This window comes from Rattus norvegicus, chromosome 11 (genome assembly GCF_036323735.1).
Source record: "Rattus norvegicus strain BN/NHsdMcwi chromosome 11, GRCr8, whole genome shotgun sequence".
In the NCBI taxonomy this organism is placed as follows: domain Eukaryota; kingdom Metazoa; phylum Chordata; class Mammalia; order Rodentia; family Muridae; genus Rattus; species Rattus norvegicus.
This window is the reverse complement of record NC_086029.1, coordinates 94,878,088-94,893,756: the sequence shown is the minus strand read 5'-3', so window position 1 is coordinate 94,893,756 and position 15,669 is coordinate 94,878,088. Positions and strand designations below refer to the sequence as shown.

General features: G+C 39.3%; 1 protein-coding gene across 1 annotated transcript; it reads right to left on the bottom strand.

Annotated features, from left to right (window-relative positions):
• Window positions 1-12,561: 12,561 nt before the first annotated feature.
• Or2l5 (olfactory receptor family 2 subfamily L member 5) lies at window positions 12,562-13,500 on the bottom strand. The gene has a single exon (NM_001000532.1). The coding sequence runs from the start codon at window positions 13,498-13,500 to the stop codon at window positions 12,562-12,564; it is 939 nt and encodes a 312-aa protein (NP_001000532.1).
• Between the last annotated feature and the right edge of the window lie 2,169 nt (window positions 13,501-15,669).

Below are 15,669 nucleotides of genomic sequence, written 5' to 3'. Positions count from 1 at the left end.
TGTGTATATACTTTGATTAGTAGTTTAGTCCCTAGGAGCTCTGAGGGTTCAAGTTAGTTGAAAGTGTTGTTCTTCCTATACGAAAGAACACAATTCCTTAAGTCCCTCAGTTCTTCTGCTAACTCATTCATTGACGACTCCAGGTTCAGTCCAATTCTTAGCTGTGAGTGTCTACTTCTGTCTTGGTCACATTCTGGCAAAGCCTCGCCAAGGACAGCCATACTTGGCTCCTATTTACAAGCACTTCTTGGCATCATCAATAGTGCCATATTTGATGTCTGTGGATGGAATGGATTCCCAGGTAGGGCAATCTCTAGATGGCTTTTTCTTCAGTCTTGGCTCCATTTTTTGTCCCTTTGTTTCCTTTAGGCAGGAACAATTCTGAGTGAAAATATTTGAGATGGTTCTTATAACATTACCACACAAGACAGAAACCAGGTTTTCAGGCTGCTTCTTGCTGCTTCTGTAAATTCATACCAATTCCATGAAACCTCATGGTGTTTGCCAGAATGAGATGGTGCTGCTGTCTGGTGACACTATTGAACTGGACTTCTGGTATACTGACACTTTCAAACTATACTGCTGATATCCTGAGAAGAAAGATTGGTGTCATGCCAAAGAACTACTTCTAAACCTGTCCACATTCCCCATGTCCTATTAATCATCTTTTTCTCCTACCTTTGTTCAGTGTCCTATAAGGAAGACTGACCCATTTAAGAACCCTTATTTAAGTAGGTTTTGAAAATATCTAGGCCTAAGAAAGCAACCACAAGGGGAGGGGAGGGAGGCACAGGGGAGGAAAAGAGGATGGGGTGAGGGGAGAGGGGAACATGATCTGGTATTTGGTGGAGGAAAAGGACTGGAGCCCTGAGGGCCAGCAGAAAGAATGGAAACAAGTGATCTCAGGAGGAAGGAGGTTGGGAGAACCCTCCAAAATGTACTAGAAACCTGGGAAGTGAGAGACTCCCAGGACTCAAGGGGGGGGGCTAAATGAAATGCCCTACAGTGGGGAGAGGGGACTTGTTGAGCCTAACTCCAGCAAAAAGGCAGGGCATCAAGTGAGGAATAGGGTTGCTATCCCACATAACTTTGACCCATAATTGTTCCTGTCTGAAAGAAATGCAGTGATGGAAAGAGAGAAGAGCCTGGGGAAAAGAAGGTCCAGTGACAGGCCCAACATGGGATCCAGCTCAAGGTGAGGCCCCAGGACCTGACACCATTACTGAGGGTGCTCACACAAAGGAACCTATCATGACTGCCCTCCAAAAGACCCAACAAGCAGCTAAAAGAGTCAGATGTAGATATGTACACCAAATTGGGTGGATGGTTTTGGTTGTTTGATGTGTTACGGTTGTTAATACCTAGGGTGGTAGAATGTTAATGGTTATAATCAGAGATTTCTAGAAATTTAAGAGTGTATTATAGTGCATTGATAGAAATTTAAGGTGATTTGGTCAAAATATTGTTTGACAATATTGTACATAAGCTGCGTATTAAAATGTGATGGGAAGTTCTAGTTTTATGGTTCTTATATTCAATTCTACTGTGTGTAGACTACTAATGTTAGAGAAACAGACAATTTCTTAAATAGAAAGGAGGATATGAAGTAGCAATGTCTGGTTTCTTTAGAGACTCAGTTGTGCCATGTGATTTTTTTCCTGGAGCCTGTCTTATTAGAGGATGTTTGCTAAAGCAGACATGTGAGAGGATTTTTGCTGAGAACAGATATGTGTTGTTTTCTGGAAGGTGTCCTGTGAAAAGGCATGTAGTGTTTGGCTGGAGTCAATGCTTGAGAGAGTGTATGATATTTAGAAAGACTATAACTATAACCCCACAGACAGTGAGAGAACACTCTTGCATTGGTTCATCTGACAAATCTTCACTGTCTTTTGCAGATCCCTGCTTGTCATGACTTCATAGAGACTAACCCATCAAAGAACTCTTTGTGGGATTCAGACAGGTTTTTTTGTTTTTATTTTCACTGGATATTTTTTATTCACATTTCAAATGTTATTCCATTTCCCTGTTTCCTGTCCATTAACAGCTAGCACATGCCCTTCTTCCTTCTCCTATCAGGGTGTTCCCCCTCCCCAACCACCCACCCCTCCTTCCACCCTGCCCTGGCATTCCCCTACACTGGGGGGTGGGAGGGTCCAACCTTGGCAGGACCAAGGGTTTCTCCTCCCATTGGTGCCCAATAAGGATATCCTCTGTTACATATAGAGCTGGAGCCAGGGGTCTGTCTGTGTGTACTCTTTGGATGGTGATTTAGTCTATGGGAGCTCAGGTTGGTTGATGCTGTTGTTCTTATAGGGTTGCAAATGCTTTCTCTAACTCCTCCAATGGGGAACCTGTTCTCATTTCAATGTTTTTGCCTCTGTATTTGTCATGCTCTGACAGAGCCTTTTGGGAGACAGCTATATCAGCCTCCTGTCAGTATGTACTTCTTGGCATCAGCAATATTTTCTGGGTTTAATGGCTGTATGTGTATGAGCTGGATCCCCAGGTGGGGCAGGCTCTGAATGGCGATGCCTTCAGTCTCTGCTCTAAACTTTGTCTACACATCTCCTCCTCTAAATATTTTTGTCCCCTTTTATTATTGGATATTTTTTATTTACATTTCAACTGTTATTCCCTTTCCCAGTTTCCTGGACATAGTCCCATACCCTATTCCCATCCCCTTTTTCAAAAAGGGTGTTCACCTCCCCATCCATCCCTCTTCCTATCCTCCCCCAACATTCCCCTACACTGGGAGGTCCAGTCTTGACAGGAACAAGGGCTTCTCCTTCCATTGGTGCCCAACAAGGCCATCCATTGCTACACATGCAGCTGGAGCCATGAGTCAATCCATATATACTTTGGGTAGTGATTTAGTCTCTGGGTGATATGGTTTGTTGGCAGTGTTGTTCTTATGGGGTTGCAAACTCCTCAGTTCTTTCAGTCCTTTATCTAATTCCTCCAAAGGGGATCCTGTTGTCACTTCAATGGTTTGCTGCTAGCATTTGCCTCTGTATTTCACATGCTCTGGCTGTGCCTCTCAGAAGATAGCTATATCAGCCTCCTGTCAACGTACACTTCTTAGCTCCATTAATCTTATCTAGTTTTGGTGGCTGTGTGTGTGTGTGCGCGTGTGTGTGTGTGTGTGTGTGTGTGTGTGTGTGTGTCTGTGTGTCTGTGTGTCTGTGTCTGTGTGTGTCTTGTGTGTGTGTGTCTGTGTGTGTGTGTGTGTGTGTGTGTGTGTGTGTGTGTGTGTGTGTGTGTGTGCTGTATAACCATGAGGGGCAGGATCTGAATGTCCATTCCTTCATCCTGTGCTCCAAACTTTGCCTATGAATATTTCCCCCTTTTAAGAAGGACTGGGGCATCTGTACTTCAGTTGTCCTTCTTCTTGAGCTTCATTTGTTCTATGGATTGTATCTTGAGTAATTTGAGCTTTGGGGCTAATATCCACTTATCAGTAAGTGCATACTATGCGTGGATTTTTTGTGATTGAGTTACCTCACTCAGAATGATATTTTCTAGTTCCATCATTTGTCTATGAATTTCATGAAGTCATTGTTTTCAATAGCTGAGTAGTACTCCATTGTGTAGATGTACCACATTTACTGTATCCATTCCTCTGTTGAAGGGCCTCTGGGTTCTTTCTAGTATCTGGCTATTATAAATAAGGCTGCTATGAACTAGGAGAGAATATTTCCTCATTATATGTTGCAACATCATTTGTGTTTATGCCCAAGAGTGGTATAGCTGAATGTCCAATTTTCTGAGGAACCTCCAGCCTGATTTCCAGAGTAGTTGTACCATCTTGCCTTCCCACAAACAATAAAGGAGTCTTCCTATTTCTCCACATCCTCGCCAGCATCTACTGTCATGTGAGTTTTGATCTTAATATTCTGACTGGTGTGAGGGGGAATCTCAGGGTTGTTTTGATTTGCATTTCCCTAACGACTAATGATGTTGAACATTTCTTTAGGTACTTCTCAGCCATTTGATGTCCTTAGCTGAGAATTTTTTGTTTAGTTCTGTACTCCATTTTTAATAGGGTTATTTGATTCTCTGGAGTCAAACTTCTTGAGTTTTTTTATATATACTGGATATTAGTCCTCTTTCAGGTATAGGATTGGTAAAGATATCTTTATCTGGTAAAGATATCTTATAATCTGTTGGTTGCCATTTTGTCCTAATGACAGTGTTCTTCGCCTTACAGAAGCTTTGCAATTTTATGAGGTCCCATTTGTCTATTCTTGGCCTTAAAGCATAAGCAATTGGTATTCTGTTCTGGAAATTTTCCCCAGAGCCCACGTTTGAGACTCCTCCCCACTTTGTCTTCTATTAGTTTGAGCATATCTGATTTGCTGTGGAGGTCCTTGATCCACTTGAACTTGAGCTCTATACAGGGTGATTAAAATAGATCCATTTGCGTTCTTCTACATGCTGACCTCCAGTTAAACCAGTACCATTTGTTGAAAAGGCTGTCTTTTCCAGTGGATGATTTTAGCTCCTTTGTTAGAGATCAAGTGACCATAGATGTGTGGGTTCATTTCTGGGTCTTCAATTCTATTCCATTGGTCTAATTGCCTGTCTCTATACTAATACCATACAAATTTAATCACTATTTCTCGGTAATACAGCTTGAGGTCAAGGATAGTGATTCTTCCAGAAATTCTTTCAATTCTTGTTGAGGATACTTTTCACTATCCTGGATTTTTTACTATTCCAGATGAATTTGCAAATTGCTTTTTCTAACTCAATAAGGAATTAAGTTGGAATTTTGATGGAGAGTGCATTGAATCTTTAGATTACTTTTGGCAAAATGTCAATTTTTACTAAATTAATTCTGTCAATCCATGAGATTGGGAGATCTTTCCATCTTCTTCGATCATCTTCAATTTCTCTCTTCAGGGACTTGAAGTTCTTGTCATACAAACCTTTCACTTGCTTGGTGGATGTTTCTTTTGATGACTATGAAGTGTCCTTTCTTATCTTTTTTGATAACTTTTTGTTGAAATTTGACTTTATTTGATAATAGAATGGCTACTCCAGCTTTTTCCTTGGGACTATTTTTTTGAAAATTGTTTTCCAGCCTTTTACTCTGAGGTAGCATCTGTCTTTGTTGCTGATATGTGTTTCCTGTATGCAGCAAAATGTGGGGCCTGTGTACATATCCAGTCTGTTAGTTTATGTATTTATGGGGCATTGTCTCTGTTGATGTTAAGAGATAGTGAGGAATAGTGCTGGTTGTTTCCCGTCATTTTGTTGTTAGAAACAGAATTGTGTTTGTCTGTCTCTCTTCTTTTGGGTTTGTTGAAAGATTTTCTTGGTTTTTCTGGGGTATAGTTCCCCTCCTTGTGTTGGGGTTTTCCAGCTATTATCCTTTGTAGGTCTGGATTTATGGAAAGATATTGTGTAAATTTGGCTTCTTCCTGTTCTGGCATTTGTGTTCCCTTAAGGTCTGTATGGCATCTGCTCAGGACCTTCTGGCTTTCATAGTCTTTGGTGAGAAGTCTGGTGTAAATCTGATAGCTCTGCTTTTATATGTTACTTAACCTTTTTCCCTTATCGCTTTTAATATTCTATCTTTGTTTTGTGCATTTGGTGTTTTGGCTATTATGTGACTGGAGGACTTTCTTTTCTGGTCCAATCTGTTTGGAGTTCTGTGGGCTTCTTGTATGTTTTTGGCATGTCTTTTTTATGTTAGGGAAGTTTTCATCTATAATTTTGTTGAAGATGTTTATCGGCCCTTTAAGTTAGTAATCTTCACTCCCTTCTATACGTATTATCCTCAGGTTTGTTCTTCTCATTGTGTCCTGGATTTCCTGGATGTTTTGAGTTAGGAGCTTTTTGTGTTTTACATGTTCTTTGAAGGTCATGTTGATGTTTTCTATGGTGTCTTCTGCCCCTGAAATTTTCTCTTCTATCTCCTGTGTTCTGTTGGTGATGCTTGAGTCTATGACTCCTCCTCTGTTTTCTAGGTTTTCTGTCTCCAAGGTTGTCTCCTTTTGCTATGTTTTATTGTTTCTATTTACATTTTTAGATCCTGGATGGTTTCCTTCAATTCCTTCACCTGTTTTGTTGTGTTTTCCTGTAATTCTTTAAGGAGTTTTTGTGTTTCCTCTTCATGAGCTTCTACTTGTTTACCTATGTTGTCCTGTTTTTCTTTAAGGGAGTTATTTATGTCTGTCTTAAAGTCCTCTATCATCATCATGAGAAGTGATTTTTTTGACTATACCTTTTACATATATATCATTTTATGGCACATACACACATACATTCATGCACACACATGATAGTGATGACAATAGCCATTTGTTAGTGCAAGTTTAGACATTTTGTGCTATGCTATCTGTCATCTCAATTTTTGCTATAGTCTTGCAAAAGATGCTCTAATAGGGGAAGTGTTCACTTGATTGATGTAGAAACTGAGGTATAAAGACCTTGATAAATTGTCTACAGGCCAGTAGGGAGCAGAAAATAGAAACCAAGTCTGTCTGATTTTACAACATAAGATCTTATCTACTCCAAATCACAAACATTGAACAGAACAGTAATAACTCAAAGTTTCTTCTAACATTTCATAAGTAATCACTGATGCTAACAGTTTACTCAACACCTATTCTGCTTAATGCTTGATCATGCAAACTCAGGACATTTAAAGAGACTTTGACTTTTTTTCTCAAGCAATTTATACTCTAGGTTGGAGATAATATCATTTTTTCATCTTTATTAACTTGGGTATTTTTTATTTACATTTCGATTATTATTCCCTTTCCCACTTTCCCGGTTTCTGGGGCGACATCCCCCTAACCCCTCGCCCCGCCCCTTCTATATGGGTGTTCCCCTCCCCATCCTCCCCCCATTACCACCCTCCCCCAAACAATTCACTGGGGGTTCAGTCTTGGCAGGACCAAGGGATTCCCCTTCCACTAGTGCTTTTACTAGGCTATTCATTGCTACCTATGAGGTTGGAGCCCAGGGTCAGTCCATGAATAGTCTTTTGGGTAGTGGCTTAGTCCCTGGAAGCTCTGGTTTGTTGGCATTGTTGTTCATATGGGGTCTCAAGCCCCTTCAAGCTCTTTCAGTCCTTTCTAAGGTTCCTTCAATGAGGGTCCCATTCTCAGTTCAGTGGTTTAATGATGGCATTCACCTATGTATTTGCTGTATTCTGACTGTGTCTCTCAGGAGAGATCTACATCCAGTTCCTGTTGGCCTGCACTTCTTTGCTTCATCCATCTTATCTAGTTTGGTGGCTGTATATGTATGGCCCACATGTGGGGTAGGCTCTGAATGGGTGTTCCTTCTGCCTCTGTTCTAAACATGGCAATAAAACTGAAAGAGAGACATGAATGATTCTTGCAGAAATGAAATGAAATAATAGATCAGACATAGTGAGTGGGGCAAAGTAGTCAATATTGATTAATTCTGTTGGTAGATAAATTTTAGATCTTTATAAATGAGAAAAAGAAAATATCACTCTGGTATATGGTAGCATTTTCTAGACAGAAAGAAAGGTCTTTTTTTGGAAATGGGTATACAAAGCCCCCTCTCTTAAGAGGACTGATCTTTCTCTGCATCTAACTATGATAATCAGATAGCTCTGTGTTGCCTCCCAAGTGGTTGTCTCTAACCTAATACACACAGGTGAGACACCCCAATTTCCCTACTCCAAAACACAAACCTGTAGGGATCTAAACAAGCCTAATAGAACTAGGTTCTGCCTCACCCAGTCAGAGATCTATATTCCTTCCAGTCCACATCTTCACCTATATCAATCATGGAGCAGCACACTGTGCCCCACACCACAGCTCTCCCTGCATCCCAGAGGGCATGCTCAAACCCAAGTCACATAGCTCCCCATGACTCTGTGGAGGCCTGCACAAATGTGGGACACTCAGACAAACCAACACCACAGACAACTAGATTGCAAAGGGCAAACACAAGAACATAATCAACAAAAGCCAATCAATAATAAGGCACCATCATAACCCAGCTCTCCTACTGCAACAAGTCCGGGATATCATAACACACCTGAAGTGAAAGACTGTGTCCTTAAATCATATCTCATGGAGTTGCCAGAGACTTAAAGAGGATACAAATAATTCCCTTAAAGAAATACAAGAAAACACAAACAAGAAGCCCTTAAAGAAGAAACAAATAAGCCCCTTAAAGAAATACCAGAGAATACAATCAAACAGGCAAAGGAAATAAATAAAACAGTCTAAAATTTAAAAACAGAAATGGAAGCAATAAATAAACCAGTAATAGAGCCAAACCTGGGGATGGAAAAGGTAGAAAAGAGAACAGGAACTACACACACCATCAATACCAACCGAATGGAAGAGATGGACGAAAGAATCTCTGGTGTAGAAGGTATCGTAGAAGGAGTGAGTATATCAGTCAAAGAAAGTGCCAAAGGTAAGAAATTTCTACTCAAAATATCCAGGAACTTTGGGACTCTATTAAGAAACCAAACCTGAGGACAATAGGAATAGAAAAGGGTGACAATTCCCAGTTCAAATGGCCAGTAAACAACTTCAACAAAATCTTAGAACAAAGCTACCCTAACCTCATGAAAGGGATGACTGTAAATGTACAAGTAGCTTACAGAATACCAAATAAATTAGATCAGAAAAGAAACTCCTTTTGCCACATAATAAATCACTAAATGTACAGAACAAGGAAAGAATATTAAAAGCTGAGAGGGGGAAAAAAAGCCAAGTGACATAAAGGCAGACCTATCAGAATTACACATGACTTCCTAACTGAGACTCTAACAGACAGAGGATCCTGGACAGATGCCATGTGGACTGTAAGAAACCAGAGATCTTAGCACAGATGGCAATACACAGAAAAATATTCAATATCATAGATGGAGAAACCAAGAAATCACATGACAAAACCAAATTTAAACATTCTCTCTCTACTAATCCATTCCTAAAGAGGATGCTAAAAGGAAAACTTCAACACAAGGAGGGTAACTACACCCAAGAAAACACAAGAAACTAATCATTTCACACCAAAAACAAAAGAAGAGAAACATATACACATATACATGCACACACACACACATGTAGGCACACACATACATGCACACACACATCGTATGAGCAACAACATAAAAAAATCCTACTAGTCACTTGTATCTCTCAATATTAGTGGACTCAATTCACCAATAAAAAGATACGGGCTAACAGAAGGGATATGAAAACAGAATCAATATTTCTTCTGTATACAAGAAGTACACCCCAGCAACAAATATAGACACTACCTCAGAGTAAACAGCTGAAAATAAATTTTCCAAGCAAACACACTGAAGAAACAGTATGGAGTTTCTAATATCTAATAGAAGAGACTTTAAACCAAAAGTAATAAAAACAGATGTGTAAGGACATTTCATGCTAATCAAAGGAAAAATCCACCAAGATGAAATCTCAATTTTGAGCATCTATGCCCAAATACAATGAAAAACACATCAATTGAAGAGTCATTACTAAATCTCAAATCATGCATCAAACCCCACACCATAAAAGTGGGGGACTTCTACACCCCACTCTCATCACTAGGCATGTCATCAAGACAGAAACTACACAAAGAAACAATGAAATAAACGGACATTTTAAGTCAAATAAATTTGACAGACATCTACAGAACCTTTCATGCAAACACAAATAAATATACCTTCTTCTCAGCACCTCAAGGAACCTTCTGCAAAATTGACCATATAATTTGGCACAAAGCAAGCTTCAACAAATCCAAGAAGATTGAAATGACCCCTTGCCTTCAATCAGATCACCAGTGAATAAGACTGAACTACAACAACAAGAGAAATAACCAAAAACCCACATACTGGACAATTCTCTATTCAATGATCAATTGGCCAAGGAAGTAACAAAGGAAGAAATTAAAGACTTTCTAGAATTCAAAAAAAAATGAAAGCACAATATACCCAAACTTATGGAACACAGTGAAAGGAGCCTTATATGAAAATTCACAACAGTAAGTGCCTTCATAACAAAATTGTAGAGACACCATACTAGTGACTTAACAGTACAACCAAAATCTCTAGAACAAAAAGAAGCAAACACACCCAAGATGACTAGGGAGCAAGAAATAGTCGATCTCAGGGCTGAAATCAATGAATTAGGAACAAAGAGAATAAGACAAAGAATCAACAAATCCACCCTACCCACAAAACTTTGACTCAGAGTTTGTAGTGCCTAAAATTAATGCAGGGATGGAGCAGAGAGTAAAGGAAAAGCAAACCAATAACAGATCCAACTCAAAACCAATCCCATGGGTAAACACTAATCCCTGAGATTATTAATGATACTCAGTTATGCAGGAACCTAGTATAACTGTCTTCTGAGAGGCTCTACCCAGCAGTGGACAGACACAGATGCAAACACCCACAGCCAAACATTAGACAGAGTTTGGAGATACTTAGGAAGAGTTGGGGGAAGGATCGAAGGCTTTGACTTAGATGGAAATCACACAGGAAGACCAGCAGAGTCAACAAACCTGGCCCATTGTGTGCTCTCAGAATCTGAGCCACCAACCAAAGAACATAAAAAGACTGAACAGGGTCCACACACAAATAAATCTGTAGCAGACAGGCAGCTCAGTCTTCATGAATGCCTTGTCTGGACTCAGTGAGAGAAAATGTGCCCAATCTGGCAGATACTTAATGTGCCAGGCAGGGCAGGGTGATATCTTGGGTCCCCACCCTTTCACAGGAGAATCAGAAGGGGGATGGGGAGTGACTCTGTGATGAAGAGACCAAGAGGGGAACAGTGTTTGAGATGTAAATAAACTAAACAATTTTAATAAATAAATATCATTAACAGTTAAACAGATGCTCGAACTAAAATTCGCTGTTACTCCCTAATCTCTAAAGTGCCACATTCTATAACTTGCAGGTGTTTGAAAGTATAGTACCTAAATCATATACACACAGGAAACAGAAAAGGGGAGCTCTTTAGGGAGAAAAAAGGAGGTAAACACAGAAATAAGTAAGTGGATAGAAAAACAGTAAGGATGCCTGAAAAGCCACGTGGAATCATACAATTAACTTTTGCCTAACAAAACAAAACAAAAAAAAGATACATTACATGTTTCCCCACATATATACCTACAATATACATACATAGTTTTAATGAACTTTCTTATCTGGGCTAATGGTACTCCTTCCATGATTCAAATGCCGCCTAAGAAAAACCCCAATGTCACATAGAAGAAGCCCTCTTTTCAGTTGTTAGCCAGGGATGTCCAAAAGATTTCCAAAACATGCACCTACGGCCATTGCCGTTGTTTACTCACCCCCACAGACATGGAAATACCTGTTGCTGAAGATAGAATGTTCTTCAGAAATGGGACTCAGGGACGCTTGAGGTTGAACTAATGTGAATAACCACTAGCTGAGGACTACTTTTCATGGTACGATAAGGCAGTATGAAAACTTTCAAAAGAAAGAGGCAGGCAAAGGTCTTACTCAGCTGTGATGCCTATGAACAACACCAGTGATCTGCATGGCATTATAGCTCTAAGGACGTAGAAGTGGCATGCATTCCTTGCTGGTAACCAATAGCTCTCCAATTTGATTAAAGACCTACTCAACGAAAGGGAAGCCATACCTGGTATAGAAACCTAGATAACCACACAGTCTTAGTGCTAGTGGAATCATGGTCACCGAATGAGAATCCACGACAACTAACTTATTAAAACAGCGCAATCCCTAACAGCAACCTATAAACATTTGCCCCTATATCTACAAACATACATAGTCTTCGCTGTCATCAAGGAAATTCCTCTTTGCAACTGATGAAGACTACCACCAAAAAGCCACAACCAATCAAAATGAAGAGTTGTGGAGCCTACCTTAAATGGAAATACCTATAAAACACCCCCACACCTAAAGTTTGGTAACACCACAGAAGAGGGATGGAAGGATAACAAGATCCAGCGGTTCAGGGACTTTTGATGTTTTGTCTGTTAGTACCATCAGAAGCTACACCCATAAGGCTCACTAATATGACTGCCCAAATATGAGCTTAACAAGGACACCAATGGACATGCAAAAGGACAACTTCAACCCTGTACTGAAATCTTTAGACAGCTGAAGAAAGCAAATCTGGGAGAGGTGATCTTCTCTCAAGGAAGAACACACCCACTTGTCTGTTGCCAAACCATAAGACCTAAAAACTTACATGCAAGTAAAATTATATCAACAGAACAGGCTATGTGCATGCATATACGTACATGCAAAAACAATTATGGAAATTAGGCAATGAATTTTGAGTAAAGTGGCAAGAGGCATGTGGGATGGTTGGAGAGAACAAGGTAAGGGAGAAATGTAATTATATTATAATCTCAAGAATAAAATGAGAAGAGACAAAGAAAACAGAATGACATTTTTCTCCCTAATTTTTATTTATAAGATTGAGTCCAATACTTAACCCTTTATCATCCTGATCTCTTTCGGGATATTTCAATTGTTGTGATTTAACTGGAGAATGCTAATGCTGTGTATACTTGGGCATAAATCCTGGATTCATGTAGGCAACTTGTCTATATTTTTGCAAAACAAATTCTGTGAGTCATCCTTTTCATGGCCCCCATCACTTCTTTGTTTCTCAGGCTGTAGATGATAGGATTGAGCATTGGGGTGAGAACTGTGTAGAAGACTGCAAGAATCTTATCCTCTGTTGGGGATCGGAGGGATCTTGGGCGTAGATAGGTGTAAGCAAATGGTGCATAGTAGAAAGTTACTACAGTGAGGTGGGTGCTACAGGTAGAATAGGCCTTCTTCTTCCCTGCCCCAGAATGCATGCGGTAGACAGCAAGGAAAACACGACCATAAGAGCACACTATTCCAATGAATGGAAACACAAGAAAGAGGATTGTACTCACAAACACTGTATACTCATAGATCCATGTGTCCATGCAAGCCAGAGTCAACATGGCAGGGACGTCACAGAAGAAATGGTTGATGGCTCTGGATCGGCAGTAAGGAATTTGGAGTGCATATCCAGTATGAGCACAGGAATTAATTGAGCCCAGAACCCAAGCTCCTGTTATCATCATCACACAGACTCTTTTATTCATATGTGTGGCATAGTGGAGAGGAAAACAAATAGCCACATAACGGTCATAGGCCATTGATGCCAGCAAAAGGGTTTCTGCACCCCCAAAAGTCAAGAAGAGGAAGATCTGAAATCCACACCCAATGAAGGAGATGTACTTATTACCTAACATAAAGTCAGACACCATTTTAGGGACAATGGTAGAGATGTAATTTAAGTCAATGAGAGAAAGCTGACTAAGTAAAAAATACATGGGTGTATGGAGATGTGAATCCAGGAAGATGAGGAGGATCATGGAGAGGTTGCCAATCCAAGCTGTCAGGAAGACCACAACAATGAGAATGAAGAGGAATAGACCTATTTTTGAGGGTGGGAACAATCCCATTAAAATGAAACCTGTAAATGTTTGATTATAACTATCCATTGGGTGTTCATTTACATTTTCTTAGAAATGTGCAATAATCAATTATATTAAAGACAATCAAGTAATGCAATTCATGATTTTCACCGGACTGAGATTGAGCATAACTGCTAAAAAAGGAATACATATTGTACCTTGACTCTTCTTCTGTCTCATATAGAAATCTGGAGGAAACAAATGTATATGAAAAAATATCTTAATAAGACTTGAGTATCTATACAAATATTTCTATAATGGCCTTACTAAAACTGGATATTTTTATTCCTAACAGTATGAGATATTATGAACATGAGACTCCATACTGCATGTTTGGAACCACTTTAAATGTCTAAAACACAGACCCATAGTTTAATACATTTTTCCAATCCGGATGACTCTTCTTTTGTCATATCTTAGCCATAAGATACACATGAAGATGTAACAGTTAATAGGATCATTGAGATTTCTATTTCTTTCTGACACATGCTCTTCACATTAATAAAATACAAGTGTCATTATTTCTTTAAAAGTCTATAGTACTTATTGACAATTGTCAACCATGCAAAGTCATTTTCTTTTTCTTCTGAATGCACATTGGGGAACACTCTAACTAGACTCTGTCTGTGGACATCCACAGATCACACTCATCCCACAAAATGACCAAGTGTTGTGTCAGCCCCTTCTTGGAACCTCACAGGGCACTTTTCCTTTTTTCTTCACTCCTTAATTTCCTTTCTTTTACCTAGAATATAAGGTAGAAATTTAAGCAGACACACTTATTACTTTTTCATCTTAGAATTAACTGGAATAATAAAGAAATGAGTACTGTGCATTTAAAACTATGTAATACAAAGCAGAGGAATTATTACAAAAGAGGACTCCGGACCTTTCAGAGTTTGTTTCAGTCTTGTTAATGGACTAGATCAGTTTGCTAAATGCTAGGAGGTAAAAGGAATGCTGAGTCTTCAGGATGAGCATGAGAATGGTTCACGCTCCTCCAGAGAGATTGCTGTCAGCAGGAGGCTTAGCATACTGGACTCAGAGAATGTGTGATATCCCTCTCTGTGCTAGAGCCAAAGAATATCAGCCTGGGAACCTGCAGACTGAAGAGGGAGATACAGCACTTAGGAAGATACAAACACATATACATATAAACACACAAACATATCCATAAAATAAGTAAGAACTGATTGGGAAATGGACACATTATCAGGAAAATTGGCATCTTCAGGGGGCACATGGAAAGTTGTTAAGTTCATTGTACAGACATCACTTCTTTTAGGAAGTCCGTTTTAAGATATCTGATAAATTCCTGAAAGTAAAATGACCAGATCTGATCAAATATAATTAAGGAAATTTCTAAAGCAAGCGGGAAGACATTTAAAAGAAAAAAATACAACACGAAAGACTGAAGTCTATGCAAGTAAAAAAATAATTGGAGTTTTAAGATTGGATACTTATGCAGAGTTATAAGCATTCCTTAAAATGCCTAACACAAAATTATTGTGGCTTTTGTTAGCCATTTTAACGGCTTGAAATTATTAAAGAAAAAAACAAAACATTTGCTCAAAACTGAAATGTATGGCTCTGTACTCCAAATACCATGCACATAGTGCATAGAAATAAAGAGAAAGTATTTACTGAACAGAAGTTTCTTGAGAACGCACAAGGTTTTCTCAAAAAAAAATCATTTTGGCTTTTCAGGATAGACTATAGGATGGGAACCTGTAAGGGTCATTTTTAGGAAAAAAAAATGGAAGACATGAAAAATGCAGTAGGAGCAACCAAACACCTACAGGCTTTGCAGTGTGTTGTACCAATGCACGCTAGGACAGGGAACGCCAATACTTTTTAAAATATGGAATAAAAGTTGTGGACAAACATAACAAAGCTGTGGCTATGCTGGGAGGGAAGGGAGAAGGAGAAAGGGAACCAAAAGGTTTGCTGTCTGAGCATCTGCACACGTATTATAGAAGAGAAAGAGTGAAATATTTGACCTGAGCTGCAGTAGGAATGGCTATGAAATTACCTTATCCTTTAGGATGCTGTAGCTATAACATAAAAATTTACCAGACATAAAATCATCTCAAAAGACTAAAATTACTGCATGCACGAAGCTTGAAATAAACTATGAGAAACAGAAGTGGAACTTTAGATCTCAGCTAGCTACTGAAAACAGATGAAGTTCTGGGA